The sequence below is a fragment of the Bombina bombina genome, chromosome 8, assembly GCF_027579735.1.
Source record: "Bombina bombina isolate aBomBom1 chromosome 8, aBomBom1.pri, whole genome shotgun sequence".
Classification (NCBI taxonomy): Eukaryota; Metazoa; Chordata; class Amphibia; order Anura; family Bombinatoridae; genus Bombina; species Bombina bombina.
In genome coordinates, this window is record NC_069506.1 from 158,421,314 (window position 1) to 158,447,178 (window position 25,865).

At 39.0% G+C, this 25,865-nt stretch overlaps 1 protein-coding gene across 1 annotated transcript in view; it reads right to left on the reverse strand.

The window, feature by feature from the left end:
* Nucleotides 1-25,865, reverse strand: part of PRKCG (protein kinase C gamma) — a 711,210-nt gene that overhangs the window by 134,453 nt on the left and 550,892 nt on the right. The window contains exons 11-13 of the mRNA XM_053690662.1: nt 24,711-24,884; nt 12,699-12,790; nt 2,748-2,810 (exon numbers count right to left, since the gene is read on the reverse strand). Of these exons, the coding sequence (XP_053546637.1) occupies nt 2,748-2,810; nt 12,699-12,790; nt 24,711-24,884 (329 nt within the window). The remainder of the gene's footprint in view (nt 1-2,747; nt 2,811-12,698; nt 12,791-24,710; nt 24,885-25,865) is intronic.

Below are 25,865 nucleotides of genomic sequence, written 5' to 3' on the forward strand. Positions count from 1 at the left end.
GGCAAAAAATTACCTCTAGTCTGAGATAAATGTGCACCGCGGGGCACTGCCTGTGTCATAGGGATAAAAGGGAACTGTGACGGCAGAATAGACATCTCATGGACAACGAAGTCCTGAGAGGTAAAAGGCTCAGAGCGCATACAAGTTCCAGGGGATAAACCAGATTTAGACCCCTTCTTGGTCTTTAACACAAAACATAAGCAAACAGAAAAGAATTGTGCAGGTGGGCAAACCATAGTCTCCTCACAATATAAACATGCATTTGTCACAGTGATCGCTGAAACAGAACCCTCTGAGGGGTTAATATCAGAGTCCTCCATAGCGGGTATAAGGTCTCAATATTATAGCAACCAAAAATAAAATTGTTCTTAACACTTAGCGTGGTACCTCTACCCTGAGCCTTGGCTGAGGAACTCACCACCTCCTAGCTAGACAAGCGTGACCTGAATTAAGTCAGAATCTCTCCCAATGCCTGCAGCAAACTCAGTATGCTGATCGCTAAGCAGGAACACACTTCTGACCAGCTTCAGAGAAAAACTGTGCCCTTGTCACATGGTGCGCATCTAGAGACCCCCCCTATTAGAAGAGAAACTGTGCGAAGCACAATATCAGCTGCATAGCAGTAAAAAAGACCCCAGTGGGAAATTTTCCCTAACTGTCCTGCATCGTCTGTCAATGTTCTTAATGAGTAAAAAAAAAAAAAATCTTACACACGTGCTCCGGTTGGCAAGGATCTAAGCAGCACACATAGATTGGCCCCAAATGCTCAGTAAATAACCTCATATTATAAAAGGTATTAAATGTCCTCATATCCGGAAGAGAATAAAGTATCACACTGTGAACTGTATAATTCAATGTCCACATAACCTCAGGGAATTTGCAGCCCTACTAGGCATAATTCCTCAAAGAAATATAAAAGACTTACCCTCCAGTATCAAGGCTGTCGAGCAGATACAGTGCCTCAAGGTCTGACAGTCTCACCAAACACATCTGATAGAGACCTGAAGATAATGGGGCCGATTGATCATATGTCGGGCGGACATGATCCGCTGAGTGGATCATGTCCTCCCGACATCGTTGAATGCCGACAGCATATGCTGTCCTCATTTATCATTGCACAAACAGTTCTAGTGCCGCTAGCAGGTGGTGTCAATAAACCCGATCGTATTCAATTGGGCTGATTGCTGTTCGCCGCCTGAAGGCTCGCGTGGAAACAGCTGCATTGGGGCCGATTGACCGCTTGGTAAATCACCCCCAATGGGAAAACAGTGTAAAGCATTAACACTGATTTCTCAGGAGGTGAAAGCTTTAAGTCTAGATAGTGGTCAGAGATCCTTCCCTGCGACATCTAGATCCAGCGTTCACCACAACTCTCACGGAGAGGATTATATGGTTACTCAAACACCCCAGCCCATACTTGAAGGGAACATACCCATTAATGGACTACAGTTTTCTTCTAACACTTCTCTGCCATCCTCCTATAGTGACGAAAGGAAAAGAATGACTGGGGGATTGGGGATGTTGTAGGGATATTTATAGCCTTTGGCTGGGGTGTCTTTGCCTCCTCCTGGTGGCCAGGTGTTGATATTCCCAACATTAATTAATTAAGTCTTGGACTCTCCCTGCCTTTGGAAAGAAATAAAGAGATTTTATTTTACCTGCAAGCTCAACCCATTTTAATAAATTGTGGGTTCAAAAACGCTATTTTTCTCCTACATTTTATACTCTTCAGCTGATCTAACAACACATCTGGCCTATCTATCAAGCTCCGAATGGAGCTTAATGCCCCGTGTTTCTGGCGAGCCTGCAGACTCGCCAGAAACAGCAGTTTTGAAGCTGCAGTCACAAAGAGGCGGACAGACATTGCCGGAAATCAATCCGATCGAGTACGATCGGGTTGATTGACACCTCCCTGCTGGCGGCCCATTGGCCGCAAGTCTGCAGGGGGCGGCGTTGCACCAGCAGCTCTTGTGAGCTGCTGGTCCAATGCTGAATACGGAGAGCGTATTGCTCTCCGTATTCAGCGAGGTCTGGCGGACCTGATCTGCACTGTCGGATCAGGTCTGCCAGACTTTGTTAAATAGAGGCCATTGTATATAGATTAAAGTGATGGTAAATCCTAGCATTTGTGAAACACTAGGATTTACCATTGGAACACATAAATGGGACTTTTACTCATGAAGTATACCATACTTAATGCTGAAAGCTCCTTTATTTGTTTGCAGCATTCGCCGCACTGAGCTGCTAAGGCCACCCATGTTTCCACCTCTTAGCCAATAGCCGTGTGGGAAATCAGGTGCCAGAAGACACTGTTACATAAAGATATCTGCAGAATGTATATTAAACTTTAATGGGACAGTAAAGTGAAAATTAAACTTAAATAGATTTGATAGATCATGATGTTTTAAACAACTTTCATTTACTTCTATTATTAATTTTCCTTAGTTCCCTTGTTATCCTTATAGAGTAAGCCTATGTGAGCTAAGGAGCGTGCACGTATCTCTAGCCATCTGGTAGTAGTGCTTGCAACATTGTTTGTAACAGTGTTATACATAGTTACAAACCCTCCTGCCATAGACTGCTAAAGAATTATGCAAAATTAGGGAGGGTAAAAATAAGTTTGGCTAAACATCTAACCCCTCACCCCAAAGCAGAACTATAGAAACATAATAATACTATATTATAAAAAAAAACATAATATTAATAATATTATAAATAATAATAATAATAAAACTTTGTCAGGGTACCTGTAAATGATGCCTTTATTGTGTAGAAAGAAGAGTCCAATGGCAATCTCAGCAGCATAGAACCTAGGATACAGTAAAATTGGACAGGCATGTGAAACTCTGCCTGCATGTGTGTCTGTGTATAGACAAAACAACAATGTCCTCAAGCTTCCAAGTGTAAAAACAGAATTTATGCTTACCTGATAAATTTCTTTCTCCAACGGTGTGTCCGGTCCACGGCGTCATCCTTACTTGTGGGAATATTCTCTTCCCCAACAGGAAATGGCAAAGAGCACAGCAAAAGCTGCCCATATAGCCCCTCCTCAGGCTCCGCCCCCCCAGTCATTCGACCGACGGTTAGGAGAAAAAAAGGAGAAACTATAGGGTGCCGTGGTGACTGTAGTGTATAGAGAAAGACATTTTTCAAACCTGATTAAAAAACCAGGGCGGGCCGTGGATCGGACACACCGTTGGAGAAAGAAATTTATCAGGTAAGCATAAATTCTGTTTTCTCCAACATTGGTGTGTCCGGTCCACAGCGTCATCCTTACTTGTGGGAACCAATACCAAAGCTTTAGGACACGGATGAAGGGAGGGAGCAAATCAGGTTACCTAAACAGAAGGCACCACGGCTTGCAAAACCTTTCTCCCAAAAATAGCCTCCGAAAAAGCAAAAGTATCAAATTTGTAAAATTTGGCAAAAGTGTGCAGAGAAGACCAAGTCGCTGCCTTACATATCTGATCAACAGAAGCCTCGTTCTTGAAGGCCCATGTGGAAGCCACAGCCCTAGTGGAGTGAGCTGTGATTCGTTCAGGAGGCTGCCGTCCGGCAGTCTCATAAGCCAATCGGATAATGCTTTTCAGCCAGAAAGAAAGAGAGGTAGCAGTAGCATTTTGTCCTCTCCTCTTACCAGAGTAAACGACAAACAAAGATGAGGTTTGTCTAAAATCCTTTGTTGCTTCTAAATAAAACTTTAAAGCACGGACTACATCTAAATTGTGTAACAAACGTTCCTTCTTAGAAACTGGATTCGGACACAGAGAAGGAACAACTATTTCCTGGTTAATATTCTTGTTGGAAACAACTTTCGGAAGAAAACCAGGCTTGGTACGCAAAACAACCTTATCTGAATGGAACACCAGATAGGGTGGATCACACTGCAAAGCAGATAATTCAGAAACTCTTCTAGCAGAAGAAATAGCAACCAAAAACAGAACTTTCCAAGATAGTGACTTGATATCTACGGAATGTAAAGGTTCAAACGGAACCCCTTGAAGAACTGAAAGAACTAAATTTAGACTCCAAGGAGGAGTCATGGGTCTGTAAACAGGCTTGATTCTGACCAAAGCCTGTACAAAAGCTTGTACATCTGGCACAGCTGCCAGGCGTTTGTGTAACAAAACAGATAAAGCAGAAATCTGTCCTTTTAGAGAACTCGCTGACAACCCTTTATCCAAACCCTCTTGGAGAAAGGAAAGAATCTTAGGAATTTTAATTTTACTCCAGGAGAATCCCTTGGATTCACACCAACAGATATATTTTTTCCATATTTTATGGTAAATCTTTCTAGTCACAGGTTTTCTGGCTTGGACCAGAGTATCTATCACTGTATTTGAAAATCCACGCTTGGATAAAATCAAGCGTTCAATTTCCAAGCGGTCAGCTGCAGAGAAACTAGATTTGGATGTTCGAATGGACCTTGTTCTAGAAGATCCTGTCTCAAAGGTAGCTTCCATGGTGGAACCGATGACATATTCACCAGGTCTGCATACCAAGTCCTGCGTGGCCACGCAGGAGCTATCAGAATCACGAGGCCTTCTCCTGTTTGATCCTGGCTACGAGCCTGGGAAGGAGAGGAAACGGTGGAAACACATAAGCTAGGTTGAACGACCAAGGCGCCACTAATGCATCCACTAGAGTCGCCTTGGGATCCCTGGATCTGGACCCGTAGCGGGGAACCTTGAAGTTCTGACGGGACGCCATCAGATCCATGTCTGGAATGCCCCATAATTGAGTTAACTGGGCAAAGACCTCCGGGTGGAGTTCCCACTCCCCCGGATGGAAAGTCTGACGACTCAAATAATCCGCCTCCCAGTTGTCTACTCCTGGAATGTGAATTGCAGATAGGTGGCAGGAGTGATCCTCCGCCCATTTGATGATCTTGGATACCTCTCTCATCGCCAAGGAACTCTTTGTTCCTCCCTGATGGTTGATGTAAGCTACAGTCGTCATGTTGTCCGACTGGAATCTTATGAATCCGGCCTTCGCTAGTTGAGGCCAAGCCCGGAGCGAATTGAATATCGCTCTCAGTTCCAGGATGTTTATCGGGAGAAGGGACTCTTCCCGAGACCATAGACCCTGAGCTTTCAGGGAGTCCCAGACCGTGCCCCAGCCTAATAGACTGGCGTCGGTCGTGACAATGACCCACTCTGGTCTGCGGAAACTCATTCCCTGAGACAGGTGATCCTGAGTCAACCACCAACAGAGTGAGTCTCTGGTTACCTGGTCTACTTGAATCTGGGGAGACAAGTCTGCATAGTCCCCATTCCACTGATTGAGCATGCACAGAGATCTGAGAAAGGCTAGAACAATGTCTGTTTGAGCCTTTGCCTTGGAAAGAGACGACGCTTGAATTAGAATGTCGTCTAGATAAGGTGCCACTGCAATGCCCCTTGGTCTTAGAACCGCTAGAAGGGACCCTAGCACCTTTGTGAAAATTCTGGGAGCAGTGGCCAAACCGAACGGAAGAGCCATGAACTGGTACTGTTTGTTCAGAAAGGCGAACCTTAGGAACTGATGATGATCTTTGTGGATAGGAATGTGTAGGTACGCATCCTTTAGTAGTCATATATTGACCCTCCTGGATTGTAGGTAAAATTGTTCGAATGGTTTCCATTTTGAACGATGGAACTCTGAGGAATTTGTTTAGAATTTTTAAATCCAGAATTGGTCTGAAAGTTCCCTCTTTTTTGGGAACTACAAACAGGTTTGAGTAAAACCCCTGACCTTGTTCCACTGATGGAACTGGGTGTATCACTCCCATCTTTAACAGGTCTCCTACGCAATGTAAGAATGCCTGTCTCTTTATCTGGTCTGAAGATAAGCGAGACATGTGGAACCTTCCCCTTGGAGGAAGTTCCTTGAATTCTAGAAGATAACCCTGGGAGACTATTTCTAGTGCCCAGGGATCCGGAACATCTCTTGCCCAAGCCTGAGCAAAGAGAGAGAGTCTGCCCCCTACTAGATCTGGTCCCGGATCGGGGGCTACCCCTTCATGCTGTCTTGGTAGCAGCAGCAGGCTTCTTGGCCTGTTTACCCTTGTTCCAGCCTTGCATTGGTTTCCAAGCTGGCTTAGCCTGGGAAGCGTTACCCTCTTGTCTAGAGGCTGCAGAGTTAGGAGACGGTCCGTTCCTGAAGTTACGAAAGGAACGAAAATTGGACTTATTCTTAGCCTTAAAAGACCTATCCTGTGGGAGGGCATGGCCTTTTCCCCCAGTGATGTCTGAAATAATTTCCTTCAATTCTGGCCCAAAAAGGGTCTTACCTTTGAAAGGAATATAAAGCAATTCTGTCTTGGAAGATACATTTGCCGACCAAGACTTTAGCCAGAGCGCTCTGCGCGCCACAATTGCAAACCCTGAATTTTTCGCCGCTAACCTCGTCAATTGCAAAGCGGCATCTAAAATAAAGGAATTAGCTAACTTAAGTGCGTGAATTCTGTCCATGACTTCCTCATATAGAGTCTCCATATTAAGCGACTTTTCTAGTTCATTGAACCAAAAACACGCCGCCGTAGTGACAGGAATAATGCACGAAATTGGTTGGAGGAGGAAACCTTGCTGAACAAAAATCTTTTTAAGCAAACCCTCCAATTTTTTATCCATAGGATCTTTGAAAGCACAATTGTCCTCAATAGGAATAGTCGTGCGTTTGGCTAACGTAGAAACTGCCCCCTCAACCTTAGGGACTGTTTGCCATGGGCTAGATTTAGAGTTGGGCGGTAGCCGTGAAAACCAGCGTTAGGAGCCGCTGGTTTTAGGCTACCGCCGGTATTTGGAGTCAGTCAGGAAAGGGTCTAACGCTCACTTTTCAGCCGCGACTTTTCCATACCGCAGATCCATTACGTCAATTGCGTATCCTATCTTTTCAATGGGATCTTTCTAACTCCGGTATTTAGAGTCGTGTCTGGAGTGAGCGTTAGAAATCTAACGACAAAACTCCAGCCGCAGAAAAAAGTCAGTAGTTAAGAGCTTTCTGGGCTAACACCGGTTTATAAAGCTCTTAACTACTGTGCTCTAAAGTACACTAACACCCATAAACTACCTATGTACCCCTAAACTGAGGTCCCCCCACATCGCCGCCACTCCATTAAATTTTTTAACCCCTAATCTGCCGACCGCCACCTACGTTATACTTATGTACCCCTAATCTGCTGCCCCTAACACCGCCGACCCCTATATTATATTTATTAACCTCTAATCTGCCCCCACAACGTCGCCGCCAGCTACCTACAATAATTAACCCCTAATCTGCCGACCGCAAAGCGCCGCTACCTACGTTATCCCTATGTAGCCCTAATCTGCTGCCCCTAACACCGCCGACCCCTATATTATATTTATTAACCCCTAATCTGCCCCCCTCAACGTCGCCTCCACCTGCCTACACTTATTAACCCCTAATCTGCCGAGTGGATCTCACCGCTACTATAATAAAGTTATTAACCCCTAATCCGCCTCACTCCCACCTCACTAACCCTATAATACATAGTATTAACCCCTAATCTGCCCTCCCTAACATCGCCGACACCTAACTTCAATTATTAACCCCTAATCTGCCGACCGGACCTCACCGCTACTCTATTAAATTTATTAACCCCTAAAGCTAATTCTAACCCTAACCCTAACACCCCCCTAACTTAAATATAATTTTATTCTAACGAAATAAATTAACTCTTATTAAATAACTTATTCCTATTTAAAGCTAAATACTTACCTGTAAAATAAACCCTAATATAGCTACAATATAACGAATAATTACATTGTAGCTATTTTAGGATTAATATTTATTTTACAGGCAACTTTGTAATTATTTTAACCAGGTACAATAGCTATTAAATAGTTAAGAACTATTTAATAGTTACCTAGTTAAAATAATAACAAAATTACCTGTAAAATAAATCCTAACCTAAGGTACAATTAAACCTAACACTACACTATCATTAAATTAATTAAATAAAATACCTACAATTATCTACAATTAAACCTAACACTACACTATCAATAAATAAATTAAATACAATTCCTACAAATAAATACAATTAAATAAACTAACCAAAGTACAAAAAATAAAAAAGAACTAAGTTACAAAAAATAAAAAAATATTTACAAACATTAGAAAAAATTACAATTTTAAACTAATTACACCTACTCTAAGCCCCCTAATAAAATAACAAAGACCCCCAAAATAAAAAAATGACCTACCCTATTCTAAATTACAAAAGTTCAAAGCTCTTTTACCTTACCAGCCCTGAACAGGGCCCTTTGCGGGGCATGCCCCAAGAAATTCAGCTCTTTTGCCTGTAAAAAAACACATACAATACCCCCCCCAACATTACAACCCACCACCCACATACCCTTAATCTAACCCAAACCCCCCTTAAATAAACCTAACACTAAGCCCCTGAAGATCTTCCTACCTTATCTTCACCTCACCGGGTATCACCGATCGGTCCTGGCTCCAAAATCTTCATCCAACCCAAGCGGGGGCTGGCGATCCATCATCCGGCGGCTGAAGAGGTCCAGAAGAGGCTCCAAAGTCTTCATCCTATCCGGGAAGAAGAGGCGATCCGGACCGGCAACCATCTTGATCCAAGCGGCATCTTCTATCTTCATCCGATGACGACCGGCTCGATCTTGAAGACCTCCAGCGCGGATCCGTCCTCTTCTTCCGACGACTTCCCGACGAATGACGGTTCCTTTAAGGGACGATCAGCCAATAGAATGCGAGCTCAATCTGATTGGCTGATCGGATCAGCCAATCGGATTGAACTTGATTCTGATTGGCTGATTCCATCAGCCAATCAGAATTTTCCTACCTTAATTCCGATTGGCTGATAGAATCCTATCAGCTAATCGGAATTCGAGGGACGCCATCTTGGATGACGTCCCTTAAAGGAACCGTCATTCGTCGTCTAGTCGTCAGTTGAAGAGGATGTTCCGCGTCGGCTTGGAAGAAGATGGCTCCGCTCCGCTCCAGAAGAAAGAAAATTGAAGATGGGGCTTGATAGAAGACTTCATCCCGATGATGGACTTCCGACTTCAGCCCGATGATGGATTTCTTCAGCCGCCGCTTGGATCCAGACTTCAGCCCGAGGATGGACGTCACTCTTCAGCCCCCCGCTTGGGCTTGGATCAACACTTCCGAGGACCGATCGGTGAACCTGGTATGGTGAAGATAAGGTAGGAAGATCTTCAGGGGCTTAATGTTAGGTTTATTTTAAGGGGGGTTTGGGTTAGATTAGGGGTATGTGGGTGGTGGGTTGTAATGTTGGGGGGGGGGGTATTGTATGTGTTTTTTTTACAGGCAAAAGAGCTGAATTCTTTGGTGCATGCCCCGCAAATGGCCCTGTTCAGGGCTGGTAAGGTAAAAGAGCTTTGAACTTTTTTAATTTAGAATAGGGTAGGGCATTTTTTTATTTTGGGGGGCTTTGTTATTTTATTAGGGGGCTTAGAGTAGGTGTAATTAGTTTAAAATTGTTGTAATATTTTTCTAATGTTTGTAAATATTTTTTTATTTTTTGTAACTTAGTTCTTTTTTATTTTTTGTACTTTAGTTAGTTTATTTCATTGTATTTATTTGTAGATATTGTATTTAATTAATGTATTGATAGTGTAGTGTTAGGTTTAATTGTAGGTAATTGTAGATATTTTATTTAATTAATTTAATGATAGTGTAGTGTTAGGTTTAATTGTAACTTAGGTTAGGATTTATTTTACAGGTAATTTTGTAATTATTTTAACTATTTTAGCTATTAAATAGTTCTTAACTATTTAATAGCTATTGTACCTGGTTAAAATAAATACAAAGTTGCCTGTAAAATAAATATTAATCCTAAAATAGCTATAATATAATTATAATTTATGTTGTAGCTATATTAGGGTTTATTTTACAGGTAAGTATTTAGCTTTAAATAGGAATAATTTATTTAATAAGAGTTAATTAATTTCGTTAGATTTAAATTATATTTAATTTAGGGGGGTGTTAGTGTTAGGGTTAGACTTAGCTTTAGGGGTTAATACATTTATTAGAATAGCAGTGATCTCCAGTCGGCAGATTAGGGGTTAATGTTTGAAGTTAGGTGTCGGCGATGTTAGGGAGGGCAGATTAGGGGTTAATACTATTTATTATAGGGTTAGTGAGGCGGATTAGGGGTTAATAACTTTATTATAATAGCGGTGCGGTCCGCTCGGCAGATTAGGGGTTAATAAGTGTAGTTAGGTGGAGGCGACGTTGTGGGGGGCAGATTAGGGGTTAATAAATATAATATAGGGGTCGGCGGTGTTAGGGACAGCAGATTAGGGGTACATAGGGATAATGTAAGTAGCGGCGGTTTACAGAGCGGCAGATTAGGGGTTAATAATAATATGCAGGGGTCAGCGATAGCGGGGGCGGCAGAATAGGGGTTAATAAGTGTAAGGTTAGGGGTGTTTAGACTCGGGGTTCATGTTAGGGTGTTAGGTGCAGACGTAGGAAGTGTTTCCCCATAGCAAACAATAGGGCTGCGTTAGGAGCTGAACGCGGCTTTTTTGCAGGTGTTAGGTTTTTTTTCAGCTCAAACAGCCCCATTGTTTTCTATGGGGGAATCGTGCACGAGCAAGTTTTTGAAGCTGGCCGTGTCCGTAAGCAACTCTGGTATCGAGAGTTGCAGTGGCAGTAAATATACCTGTACGCTCCCTTTTTGGAGCCTAACGCAGCCATTCTGTGAACTCTCAATACCAGAGTTATTTAAAAGGTGCGGACAGAAAAAAAGCCAGCGTTAGCTACGCGGGTCGTTACCGACAAAACTCTAAATCTAGGCGCATGCGTCCTTCCTTGGGTCGACCATGGGGAACATTTTCTAAAATATAGGAGGTGGGACAAAAGGTATGCCTGGTTTCTCCCACTCCTTAGTCACTATGTCCGCCACCCTTTTAGGTATGGGAAAGGCATCAGGGTGCACCGGGACCTCTAGAAATTTGTCCATTTTGCACAATTTTTCTGGAATGACCAAAAAGTCACAATCATCCAGCGTAGTTAGTACCTCCTTAAGTAAGGCGCGGAGATGCTCCCTCTCACATGAAGCTGCATGTACTGCATCCAAAAGAAACTGTGCAATTATGGCGCGAAAATGAGGCTCTGCTTACTAGAGAGAAAGGCCCTTCTTGACTGGGAAGGTGTCTAAACTACTGCCTGGCGCCTAAAAACGTTCCCCAATACTTAGGTTTTGTAAAAAACACTTCAAACCTCATATAAATATTAAATAAAGCAATCGATGTAGCCCACAAGAGTGTCAACCAGTATATAGCCCATTAATAAGCCTTCATTCTGTTATGAGTCTAAGAAAATGGCTTACCAATCCCCCAGAGGGAAAATGACAGTCTTCTAGCATTACACAGTCTTGTTAGAAAATGGACTAGTCATACCTTGAGCAGAAAAGTCTGCAAACTGTTCCCCCCAACTGAAGTTCTCTGGGCTCAACAGTCCTGTGTGGGAACAGCAATTGATTTTAGTTACTGCTGCTAAAATCATACTCCTCTTTTAAACAGAACTCTTCATCCTTTTCTGTTTTAGAGTAAATAGTACAAACCGGCACTATTTTAAAATAACAAACTCTTGATAGAAGAATAAAAAACTACAACTAAACACCACATACTCTTCACCATCTCCGTGGAGATGCTACTTGTTCAGAGAGGCAAAGAGAATGACTGGGGGGCGGAGCCTGAGGAGGGGCTATATGGGCAGCTTTTGCTGTGCTCTTTGCCATTTCCTGTTGGGGAAGAGAATATTCCCACAAGTAAGGATGACGCCGTGGACCGGACACACCAATGTTGGAGAAAACAGATATTTATTGTACAAACATGAGTCCAAATGTTGGAACCATGTTTGTACAATGAAGTTCTGTTTTTACACTTGGAAGCTGGAGGGCATTGTTGTTGTGTCATAATTGGGGCTTGGTAAGCCTACTCCATTGCTTTAGAGACTGTGCTGTGTCCACACCTGTATGTGTGTGTATAAATAGACAAATACACAAAGCTAAGGGAGTCAAATAGAAAGGAAAATGAAGGGGTATTAAATTCCAAATTTTTTATACCTCCAGTATGGTGAAATGTATGTAACCCTGTTATAAGCTTATTTACAGCTGTCCCTATCTGGTGTCAAATACAGACACCAGGGACATATATTCGACCAAGCTTTCAAGGAGTGTATTCCTGACTTCCTCTTTTGTAAATCCTTGTAAATTATACCATCAAAATGACATTGTAAATTGTTTAATATAATTTATTTTGCATCTAAATCATTCACAATGCAGCACTAAATCACTGTTACTTTTATATATATATAAATAAAATTTAATGTCCCTTTAATATAAGAGAAACAAACATTTACAGAGTAAAGTAAACATAATTTTGTTATGGCAGAGAAATTAAAAATAAAGCCAGATGTGATCAATTAAAAATAAATGTTTAAATACAAAGGAAAGTTAAAAAAGGGAAAAAAACACTGGAGAAAGAAAGCATTATAAAAAGCTAAAGTTATGATTTAATGAAATAGCAAATAAAATAAAACATAAATGCATTGAGAAATTAAATAAAACAATGATATAATTCATAGTACAACCATTTTTTTTGGAATTAGATCTATATGTTACTTTATTAACTAAAGACATTCCAAGGAATATCTTCAATGTTGTTGTCATTGTGAGGGGAACTTACATGGCATGAGGTTCCTTGAACTTGCCCACCTGCTGGATGTGGTACATAAGATCCCCCCCATTCACGTACTCCATAACAAAATACAAGCGGTCCTGGGAAAATAAAAAGAGAACAAGGGTTCTTACCTGGTAGTTATTACTTAATCTGTGCATTGTTTGCTCTTCCAAGATTGATGAACCTCTGCTACTCTCTCTACCACCATACAGCTTGCTGCAATTGTAGCATCGGGTGACTTTAGTTTTTTTTTAATCCATGCTATATTTAAGCAACAAAGCTAAAAAAGGGACATGATACCCAAATGTTGAAGCATTTGAAATTGATGCAGCATAGCTGTAAAAAGCTGCTTAGAAAATATCACCTGTACATCTCTATGTAAAAAAGGAAGATATTTACTTAAAAATCGCTTAAGTATTCACACCCCACTGTAAAGAACGGTAGTCCCAGGACTTGCAAGGGAGTGTGCATCTGGTATGTGCAGGCACAGTCATGTTATTTTCCTATTCAATTTTAGGAAGTTTACAGTGAAATCTCATGAGATCACAGCAAATCAATGCATAGATGCAGATTGGCTATTGTGTTTTTCTTTCCGAACTTGCAGCTTTACAGTAGCTGAAGTAAAACTGTTTACACAGCACTTACTCTGGTGAGTTGAAGGAATGTTGAGGTAAAATATCTTCCCTTTTTACATAGAGATGTGCAGGTGATATTTTCATGTCAGCTTTTTACAGTTATGCTGCATCACTTTCAAGTTATTTAGCATATGAGTATTATGTCCTTTTAAATTGTTGATATATGTTGTGGATTTATGTAGGGTGACCATATTGCCGCTATAAAAAGGGACACATATGAAAAATACATATGTCAGGGCTATTATACAAAACATTTCTGAAAACAGCCCTGACATATGTATTTTTCATATGTGTCCCTTTTTAAAGCGGCAATATGGTCAGCCTACTTTAATGTCACATTAATATTCCTTTATGTTTTTTAGTGCTCTGGGCACTAGAGAATGTTTTTTTAATATCACCAGTTTAGGGGTTAATAACAGTAATGTAGGTTGTGGCAATGTTAGGGACAGCAGATTAGGGGTTAATAATATTTAACTAGTGTTTGCAATGCGGGAGTACAGCGGTTTAGGGGTTAATATGTTTATTATAGTGGTGGCGATGTCGGGAGCAGCAGATTAGGCGTTAATGATTTTATTTTAGTGTTTGCAATGTGGGAGGGCCTCGGTTTAGGGGTTAATAGGTAGTTTATGGGTGTTAGTGTACTTTTTAGCACTTTAGTTATGAGTTTTATGTTACGGCTTTGTAGCGTAAAACTCATAACTACTGACTTTCAGTTTACGGTACGGATCTTGCCGGTATAGGCTGTACCACTCACTTTTTGGCCGGACAAGAAAACTCGTAATACCGGCGCTATGGAAGTCCCATTGAAAAAGGACTTTTTGAAAGCTGCGGTAGTTACGTTGTGTTACGGCCAAAAAAGTGTGCGGTACAGATATACCTGCAACACTCGTAATACTAGCGGTAGTAAAAAAGCAGAGTTATGAAGCTTTTTCACTCATAAAGCAAAACTCATAATCTAGCCGAATATTTATAATTAAAATGAGAATATATATATTTTTTGTATGTAAAGCTTTAACATATTGCAAAGGTAATCTTATGAATTTACCATAACTATAATATACTGCTGCAAAATTGGAATTCACATTATTCCAAACAAATCTTCCTTAGATGATGTAGAAAAAATGTATTCAGTGTTGACAGTTTAACTTGTATAGGGTACACAGTTATTTACTTTATTTATATTGTAAAATTAGCCTTGCAGCATTTGCAAGTGGGCTGAACAAGGACGTTCTTTGAGTTTATATCAAGTTCCCTTGCAACTGGTATCAAACTGATTTAAGCATATTATGCCTGCAGGTCTTGTAGTTTCATCTCTCAGAATGTAAGCTGGCAAGTTTGTCTCAAAATATGCATTTGCTTATTAAGGTGAAGGAAAAGAACATACAGGTATATGCAAAACTAGAAACAAATGCAAGGTAAATTATGAAAAAACTATTATTTGATTTGCATGTGCATAAAAAAGAAATGTTGTAACCAGTGTCGCAGCACAATGTCAGTTTCCATGTGAGAATATGCATTATAAATTACTTTCTAAGGAGGTTAACTTGCAGCTCACAGGGAACTCCTGGTTTAGTTCCTATTCTTTGATCATTCTGTGAGGTCTGCCCATGCGAAGGTCAACATATTTCTCACCATGATAACAAATTTAGATCATTGTTCCCTTGGTGCTAGCAATATTTTTAACAAAATCTATATGAGGTAAGACACAATTGAATTTTAATAACGTTCCATAAATGTTAAATTAAGGAATATCTTAAACATTTATCTGAGAACGTAAACTCTGAAATTCAAACAAGTTTTTTTTGCCATTGAATGTATTATTTTTTAACACATAAAAATTGGTAATTGCCTAATCCCTTGGCTGATGTGCCTTGGGTTTGAAACAAGAATGTGTTCAATAGATTACATGTACTCTTCTTCTGCCTAATATACACTATATGGCCAAAAGTATCTGCACACTACTAATTATTGAGTTCAAATATTTCAGCCACTCCCACTGCTAACATAAAATCCAGCACATATCCATGAAATCTCCATAGACAAACATTGACAGAACAATGGGTTGTACTGAAGAGCTCAGTAACTTTAAACGTGAGCCTGTCATAGGATGCCACCTTTGCCACAAGTTGGTTTGTGAAATGTTTGCCCTACTAGATCTTCCCCAGTCAACTTTAAGTACCATTACATAGAACAACAGCCCAGTCACAAAGTGGTAGACCACACAAACTGACAGAGCAAGGGCGCTGATTGCTGAAGCACATTTCACAAAGTCACCTATCATCTGTTGCATCTTTCACTACAGAGTTCCAATCTGCCTCTGGAAGCAACAAAAGTACATAAAATGTGCATTGGGACCTTCATAAAATGGGTTTTCATAGCAAAGAAGCTGTACACAAGTCTCAGATCAAAATTTGCAATGCCAGGCACCAGCTGTAGTGGTGTAATGCATGTAGCCACTGAACTCTGGAGTAGAGGAAACGTTCGCTGGTGTGAGGAATCACTCTTCACTGATAGAACAATCTGGGTGTGTGGCGGATGCCAGGAGAGCACTACCTACCAGAATGTGCAGTTCCTACTGTAAGGTTGATGCAATAGGGATAATAGTGCCCTGCTGTTTTTCAGGGTTTAGGCTAGGCCCCTTAGTTTCAGTGAGAGGTTATTTTAATTCTACAGGATACAAATACATATTTTACAATTTAGCGCTTCCAACTTTGTGGAAGGCCATTTCCTGTTTCCACCATGACTGTGCACAAAATGAGGTTAATTAAATGGTTTGTTGAGTTAGGTTTGTAGAAGCTTGAGTGGTCTGTACAGAGCTCTGACCTCAACCCCACTGATCACCTTTAGAATTAATTGGTATGCAGAATGCGAGCCAGACCTTCTTGTCCAGCATCAGTACCTGACCTCACAAATGCTCTTTTAGCTGAATAGGCACAAATTCCCACAGATTCAGGAGAGTGCCAGCTGTTATAGTTGTGAACGGGGGTCAACCCCATACTTTTTGAATGGGCTGTCCAACAAGCTCATATAATTGTGATGGTCAGGATTCCACATAGTTTCGGCCATATAGTATATATGTATCTATAGAGGTTTAGAACACTTGAATATAAGCTATAATAAGTGACTAAAAAAATGCCTTAAGAGTAAAATGAACCATAACACTTATAACACTAGTCAGAAGCTTTGTCCCCAGTTTGGATGGCTTTTGCAGCTTCTAATTTATTATTGAATGCACATAGAGGATTAGCCATTAAGTGTATCATACATATTAACAAACAAACTCTAGATACAGTTTATCTTCCCTCACAGACACCTAGATTACGAGTTCTGCAATAAAAAGGGGGCGAAACTAACGCCCAAAAAAGTTGCGCACAAAATCCAAGGGCTGCATTGACGTGTTCATGCACGCTTTCCCCATTAGACATCAATGGGGAGAGAGTGTTAGAAAAAACCCACCTGCGATCATGGAATGAAAAATCTCCATAACGCAGCCCCATTCATGTCTATGGGGAAAAAAAGTTACGTTTAAACCTAACACTCTAACACCCCAAGTCTAAGCACCCCTAATCTGCCGCCCAGACATCACCAACACCTAAATAAAGTTATTAACCCCTAATTTGCCACTCCTGGCATTGCCAACACTAATAAAAGTTATTAACCCCTATTCCGCCGCTCCCCGACATCGCCGCCACTAAATAAACCTATTAACCCCTAAACCTCCGGCCTCCTACATCTCCGCAACTAAATAAACCAATTATTTTTTTATTTTTATAGGGCTATAAGATTAGGTATAATTGTTTTTATTTTCAATAATTTCGTTTATTATTTTTTGTAAGATTAGTGTTTTTCATTTTTCGTAATTTACTGTTTATTATTTTTTTGTAATTTTAGATTTTTTAATTTTTCTCGCAGTGTTAGGTTTTTTTAAATTTGAAGTTTTTTTTAATTTTATTAGAATAGTAAGGTTAGGTTAATTTATATTTTAAAGTTTTTTATTTCACAGGTAATTTTTGTATTTATTTAAATACAGTTATATTGTAATTTTAATTTAAAGTTAGGGGGGTGAAAGGTTTAGGGGTTAATAGTTTAATTCAGTGTTTTGTGATGTGGGGGGCGGCAGTTTAGGGGTTAATATGTTTATTTAGTGGCGGCGATGTCGAAGGCTGGAGGTTTAGGGGTTAATAACTTTATTATAGTGTCGGCGATGTTAGGGAGCGGCGGATTAGGGGTTAATAGCATTATTATAGTGTATGTTATGTCGGGGGCGGCAGACTAGGGGTTAATAAATGTATTTAATAGTTGCGATGTGGGTGGGTGGCAGATTTGGGGTTAATAAGTTTAATATAGTGTTTGCGATGCAGGAGAGCAGCAGTTTAGGGGTTAATAGGTAGTTTATTGGTGTTAGTGTAACATTTTAGTTATGAGTTTTGTGAAACATTTTTGTTACACAAAACTCATAACAAAACTCATAACTACTTCTCTCAGATGGTGGTATGGATCTGGTCGGTATAGGCTGTAACGCAAGCATTTTAGCCTCACCGCACAACCGGCGCTCATTTTTTTGAGTGCAGAATGAACGTTGCGTTACATGCTAAAATGCTTGCGGTATAGCTATACCGACATGACTCGTAATGGTGCGTTACTGCCATTAAGCTGAAATTGCCATTTTTTCAGAATTAAAAGCCGTAACACAAAACTCGTAATCTACCTGAGAGTTAATTAAAACATGCATTAAAACATCCATTAAAATATACAAATATTCATATCTATACATATCCTATTTTAAATTAAGAGGTTTTCATTGGTGCAAAAAAATAAAGCCTTCTTAGCATTTCTAGACACTTCTAGGCAATTCAGTATTTCTCCCTACCAATTTAATAACAATCGTATCACCTATTTAAGTTATTGTACTATCTAATAATTTTATTGTCATTAGAAAATTACAATATCTCAGGAACATTTGAACCTATTCTCACATCAAAATGAGAAATGTTGAATTTTTTTTATTTAAATGGAGCTATGGCTACACTATTATATAACCATAAAATATATTATATATTTAGTGATGATCTATTATGTCTGCTTAGTACCTAAGAATGACAGCAAATTTATTCAGGGATACTAAAACTAAAAATGAATGACTCACGAACACATAATTGTACTCAAGTTAAAATTATCCTAAAGCACAAGTAATAAAACATTATATTCCTGCCTGAAGATACCTCAGAAATACTTGAGATCTACATTATGGATGCCTTCAAGGCCTTATCTGTAGAAGATTCATCAAGGCTTGACAATATTTATATTGAAAAAGCCTACCATACCTTGAGATAAAAACCTAGCTCTTTTCAACCACCGAGAAATGTTCTAATCAGGATTCTACAACTCTAGATCACATAACAGATTTTGGGATATGCCAGAAAAAAACTAAATTTCTATTCCAAGACAGATCTATTCAAATATTTGCAGATCTTTCTACCAACACACTTAAACACCCCTAATGTTATTGTTATTAAGAGAAAACATTGAATACAGATGGGGTTTTCCTAAACATCTCTCAGTACTCAAAGCCAGCATAAGACATGTTTGCAAACACCCTAATGATATAGCTGACATTTGACCGCAACAAACCTCATCTTAACAACCATCACAATCCTTGCCTCCATTATTGAAACACACAGATGTCACTAACTCTAAGCCTGGCAAGAAATTTGACACAAGAAATATAAGAGGGGACCCTCAAGGGAGGGATTTGCAACAACCATATCAGAGACTAACTCATATTAGTTATTAAATTATATTCTATAAAGAACAAATGGCAGTCATTTCTTATTTGCACTTGTTTCACTAGCCCTGATCAGTAGCAGTACAACACTACTTAAATTCATATCTTACAATTCCCTTACTCCAAAAGCAAATATTCCTCCACATCCCTATCAAACTTGTAGTCTGTAGGGTCTTTAGTATACGCCTCCAGAATTATTCCTTCTTTCTTCAGAGTTTTGAGGCCGGATGGTCCTGTTACTGAAATTCTCATTTTAGTTTTACTTTACTGTTACTCACATGTGCATGTTTATTTTGTATTGTGTTGTGCATTAGACAAGTTAAGTTACTATTTAAATGAGCTGCTATTTTTGACAGTCATGTTGCCTAATATCTATTATTGGTTAATATCTTATTAAAGTATGATTGCTATATCTTTTATTCATGTGTATTTTCTAAGTTTCAGGATGTAAGACTTTCTGAAGCAACTTTCTTGCAGCAGTCAAGATGGACAGATCCCTTAGCTCATTTTACATACCAAAATTTTGAGTTTTAAGGTACCCTAATAAACCCACCATCCCATATCAATTCCAACTCAAAATGTCAAGGGCTTCCTTTCCTCTAAAAAAATATCCATGGCTTTACATGATTTTTTTTTAAGCACCTCCAATCCAGTTGTAATCCAGGAAACACATTTTAAATTGACCCATGAACCCAAAATATCAAAATGTTATTACCCTATTCATTACCTCAGCTCAAATATGAACAAACATAATGGAGTGGCAATCCTAATAACGAAAAATATCCCATTTACTCTGTTATCCCAATATAAAGATGAAGACGGTAGATTGTTCATTATTGTAGGCATTTGTAGGCCTACTTTATTGTAGCCCAATTACAATCACCAATAAATATACCCCAAATAAAGGACATAACATTTTTTTTCAATATAGCACAAACAAACTGTTAGAGGACCCATATTTCTAGGTGGGGACTTCAACCTAACATTAGAACCTATCTTGGATAGTTCTACAGGTCGCTCAAATGTATCTGTGATTAGGTCAGTGGGCAAAATCATTACACCATTTGCACATGCTGCAACACCCCTCAATTAGAGATTATGGGGTAGATTTAAAAAGAAGCTGATGCTGCTTTCTACCCCTGAAGTTTCCGGCTCACCGGAAACATAAGTTAAGAAGCAGCCATCGTAAGACCGCTGCTCCTTAACTTGTCACTGCAGTCATCCTGATCCGATATGACCAGGATGGTTGACACCTCCTGCTAGCAGCCGATTGGCCGTGAATGTACAGGGGGCAGAATTGCACAAGCATTTCACAATAAATGCTTGTGCAATGTTATGTTACAGAGTATCATGTCCACACAATGTTTAATGGATTGGCCCCTATACTTTAGTTTGGATTATTTTTTTCACCGATCACCAGGGATTTAATCATGTGTTCTTCTCACTTTACATAAATCACGTGGTCAGACCATGCTAATGTAATATGTAAACTGGCTCAATACCACAAATTCTAAATTTAATTGGAGATTAGATGATTCTATCTTCACAGATGTTTTAAACCTTAATTCACTACAAAAGTGCATTAAAGAATATTTTCAGTTTAACAGAACAGAAGGTACCACTCCTTTCACAAATTAGATGGCTCATAAATGCTATGTCTGAGGAGAATTTATAAAAAATTAAACCCAGACATATATTATATAACTGTATGTATATACTAACCCTAATTTATATGCAGAGAACAACAAAGCAGGGACACTACTAGCTAGGGCCATCAACAAAAGTATATATGGGCATATGTAAACTTTCTGAGAAATAAGAAGGGTGATACTATCTTCCCTAGCAACAAAATTGCAGAATCCTTCCGAAAATACTACATCACTATACAACAGCTCAAATAATCACAGCATCCTCTCAAAGAATCCACCCCTTCTCTCCAAGAGTATCTAAAAGACACAATAGTACCTAAAATAATGGAGGAAGATAAACAATCCTTAGACTCCCGTATAATCTTACAGGAGGTTTTAAATACAATTAGGAAAAGCGCTAGGTCATGACGGATATAGCACAGTATTATTCTGGCACCTCATTTATTAGAAGTCTTTAATTATATAACTAAAGTTCATCCCCTGCCTAGTAAAATGCTAGAAGTCCACATTTTGGTTCTCCCTAAACCTGGGAAACCGCCGAATCATCTAAAAACTTTAGACCAATATCATTATTAAAAAATTACATATAAATATATGCAAAATTTATAGCAACAAGACTTAACACCCTTCTCCCAAAGTTATTTAATAAAGACCAAGCAGGTTTTGTTCCTGGAAGAGAGGCCAGGGACAATATTATAAAAATGTTGCAACTGATTAACTGTACAAACTATATATTTGAACAATTTATTCTATTGGCTATGGACGCAGAAAAAGCCTTTGACAGGGTAAGCTGTACTTTTATATCCTCTACCCTGTCTCGGTTCGGTTTCAGTCCCTTTACAATCGACGAATTGCACAATTCAAAGTAAATGCAGAAATATCAGACCATTTCACAATACTAAATGATATGAGACAGTGCTGCCCACTGTCACCTATACTGTTTATACTTACCATTGAAGTCCTGGTGAACAGGATTAGGGAAATGTGCATACATTTAAAAAATAAAATGAAAAATTAAATAATAAAAGGTTTGAAAATTGGCTCCTCAGAACATAAGATCTCCCTGTTTGCAGCTGATCTTCTTTTAACCTTTTCCAACCCTACCTGCTCCCTTAAATATCTCGAGGAAGTAACATTGGAATATAGTCATTGGTCCAACTTTTTAATAAACATGGCTAGATCAAAAATTCTAAATGTAATATTCTCTTTGCCAATCTAAACCTTACCAAAAAACTATTTCCATACCAAGGGACATATCTATCAAGCTCCGGATAAAACTTGAGGCCTCGTGTTTCTGGCGAGCCTGCAGGCTTGCCAGAAACACCAGTTATAAAGCAGCAGTCTAAAGACCGCTGCTTCATAGCCTGTCCGCCTGCTCTGAGCAGGCGGACAGACATTGCCGCAATTCAACCCGATAGAGTATGATCAGGTTGATTGACACCCCCCTGCTGGCGGACGATTGGCCGCGATTCTGCAGGGGGTGGTGTTGCACCAGCAGCTCTTGTGAGCTGCTGGTGCAATGCTTAATACGGAGAGCGTACTGCTCTCCGTATTCAGCGAGATCTGGCGGACCTGATCCGCACTGTCGGATCAGGTCCGCCAGACTTTGATAAATAGAGGCCCAAATCTCAGAGCACACCCTTAAATATTTAGGAACACAACTATCCCAATCCATAGACGAAATATACAACAATAATTATATTAATTTACTTGTTCATTTAAAAAAAGATTTGACAACATGGCAAACCAAATCTTTATCCTGACTTGGCAGGATAGCAGCAGTAAAAATTATGATACTCCTTAAACTCTTATATTTGTTTCAAGCTATTCCAATGTTCCCTCCCAATGCCTTTGTTAAAGAAGCACAATCTCTTTTAAATAAGTTTATCTGGAATAACCAACATCCCATAATTCCAGAATATATATCTTATAAACCAAAAGAAAAAGGTGGTTTGGGAATCCACAATCTCTTACTTTACTATTAAGCTTCCCATCAGGTTCATATTTGGAAATGGCATAGAGGCGGCATAGAAAAACAATGGGTGGATTTAGAAGAAAACATCATGTCTGCTAATAATCTTGGTAGTATGGGGTCAATTTATCAAGTTCCGTACGGAGCTTGATTCCCCCATGTTTCTAAAGACCGCTGCTCCATAACCTGTCTGCCTGCTCTGAGGTGGTGGACAGAAATCAACCAGATCGAATAATATCAGGATGATTGAAATTGGCCGCAAATCTGCAGGGGGCGGTATTGCACTAGCAGTTTACAAGAACTGCTGGTGCAATGATAAATGCAGACAGCGTATGCTGTTTGTATTTATCGATGTGCTGCGGACATGATACGCTACATTGTATCATGTCTGCTCGTACATTAATAAATTGACCCCCATGTGTGGACCAAAATGATAGATTTCCATGAAAATGTGAAAATTCTTTAATATCAGTCTCCATGAAAGTCTGGGAAAGATTGTAAATAGGGGCAAAAATATCAACCATACAATCAGCTCTGACTCCTCTGCTAGAGAACCCAAATCTCCCCTTTAATAAAATATCCTCACCCAATGCCTCTCCGGACTTTACATGCAAAATTCTATTTTTTAAAATTATTCATTCTGGAGCTCTTAAACATCTGATAGAACTTAAAGAGGAATTTGAACATACATTTACACACAGGTTATCATTTTTTCAAGTGAGGGATTATATCACTCTCCATAAACATAAGGCCAATTTCTTTCATCCCTTTACCCCATTTGAGCAAATTTGCATCTCGGGGAAACCAGAGAGACATTTATTATCTCTATTTTGTAAATTCTTATAGAATTAGATTCCAGTACAGACCCCCCAATTCTCACCAAATGGTAGAATGACCTTCAAATCTCATTCACCCTCTGCAATAATCAAAAGCTCTATGTCAGTCCTTACCCTAGAATCAAACATTAAACTACTATTCCGCTGGTACCTTACAACAGGTAGGCTACACCAAATCTACCCAAATGCATCATACAAATGCTGGAGAGGCTGTGGCTGGAAAGGTACTCTTCTACATAAATGGTGGGAGTGCCTGGTTAGTCAACCTTTCTAGGATCATATCCATTTTATCACTGAAAAATTACTTAATTGTAAATTCCCTTAAATTCATTAATTATTCTTACTGAATGGAAAAATCAAATTACCATGTAAATTCTGAACCTCTTTGTTTAAGATATTACTTAACTCTGCTAAAAGACCAATACCTCATTATTTGAAAAAAACTCAACCCCCAAAGTTTATAGAATGGTATAATTTAGTGAACTTTACATTAAAACTAGAACAAATTGCATACACATATAAAGGGAGGAAATATTTCTTTTAAAAAACAAGTCCTCTTAAATATTAACATCAGTAGGAGCACTCCAGCACCAGGCACCATGAAACATTTCAGTAACAGCATTGCTTTATTCATTAGATTTTGATTACTTTGCAATAGAGGCATCTGGATATTATTAGAGGATCTGTCTTTAAATACATTTAAACATATTTAATATGTCCCTTGTTCTCTTATGTTATCCTCCTCTCTCTTTTTTGTTGCATTTATACAACAAAATACCTTTATTTCATATAGCATATTCATCCCTTAACTCCATCTGTTGTTTTAAATAGATAAGTATGTGGCCAGCTATTTACCCATTAGCCCTAATTAGCTCTCATGTTATTCTATGATCATTTTGGGATAATTCAATATCTTGGGCAATACATTTTATGCAGCAACTTTTTAAACCAGGTATATCATAACTGACTTTATTTACTTTTTGCTTTTCTATCTAAAAATGTTGAAGCTTCACCTCAGGCAATAAAGAATGACCAATCCATAAAGTGAGAAACTAAAAAAATAAATAAATATACAAATCACTCTTTCTAGACTTTAGTATACATATTGTTATGTGATAGAGGAATGTCCTTGTATACGCACCACAGTCTGAAATGTAGAATGGAGGTGCGTGAGAAAATGAGGTCGGTCAGAAAGCGCCAGCACTCGCTTTTCTACCATGGTACATTCTACATCATCATCCTGGATAATGACATCTTTCTTTAGAATCTTGATTGCATAAAGTTCATCTGACCCCCGTCTCTCAGCCAACATGACCTGTAACAACATGGATTATTGTAAAGATTAGAATATGAAACTCAAAAATCCTTCTGCATTACACAGGGTTTAAAATCCTACTACAACTTTTTCAATCCCTGTTGACAAGCACGTTTTTCAGTGAAGAGGTAAGGCAGGTTCTCCTGAATAGACAACAAGAGTTCTAATCACACAAAATGTGTGTTATTCCCTGCTGGCTTGTGCATTTCTACATTATCTCTATACTACTCATCACTTGAATAGAGGACTGGTTGGTAAAATACATACTTTTTTTTCCCCCTCACATTTTTTAACTTGTATTGTTTTATTAGGATATAATATATGCTTTGCACCTGACAGTGATATATAACAGCCTTTTCTAGAGCCCTTAATTACAAAGTATCTAAAGAAAGCATGTAATTTAATACAATAACGTAAGACATTTCCCCTTAATTTTCTCTGATCTCCTGTTTTCTAAACTATGTAGGATTTCAAGTTGTTACTAGCTTGTTCTTTTTGTAATACCATACCATGCTATTTGCATAATAAATCAGTCACCTCTTCTTCTACAATAATGGGGGGTTTTTCGGAAAAGGAAGCTTTATAAGTTTGCCACTGTTTCTAAATTTATGCTGATTTATATTTTAATGTAAACTACTTTTCCGAGTGTTTTATTTTAGATAAATTTTAGATATTATGTTTCCTATTTGCTAGAAATTAAATCACTACAATTGTGTCCAATAAATATTGGACTAGATGTAGTTTAAAGTGATGGTAAACTCTCCCATTTTTAAAATCAGATCCTGAATGTTAGTGACATTTTAGATGGAGTTCCATTCATCAATTGTAATGAAGATGCGCTATACCTTACTTTTTAATATTGATATAAATTCAAAAGTGAATTTTTCTATGAGCTAAAGGTTTGAGTAGTTCTCCAATAAACACTAGCTACAACAAAAGTGTCATATGGGGAGAGCGCTGATTGGATAACAATTCAAACCT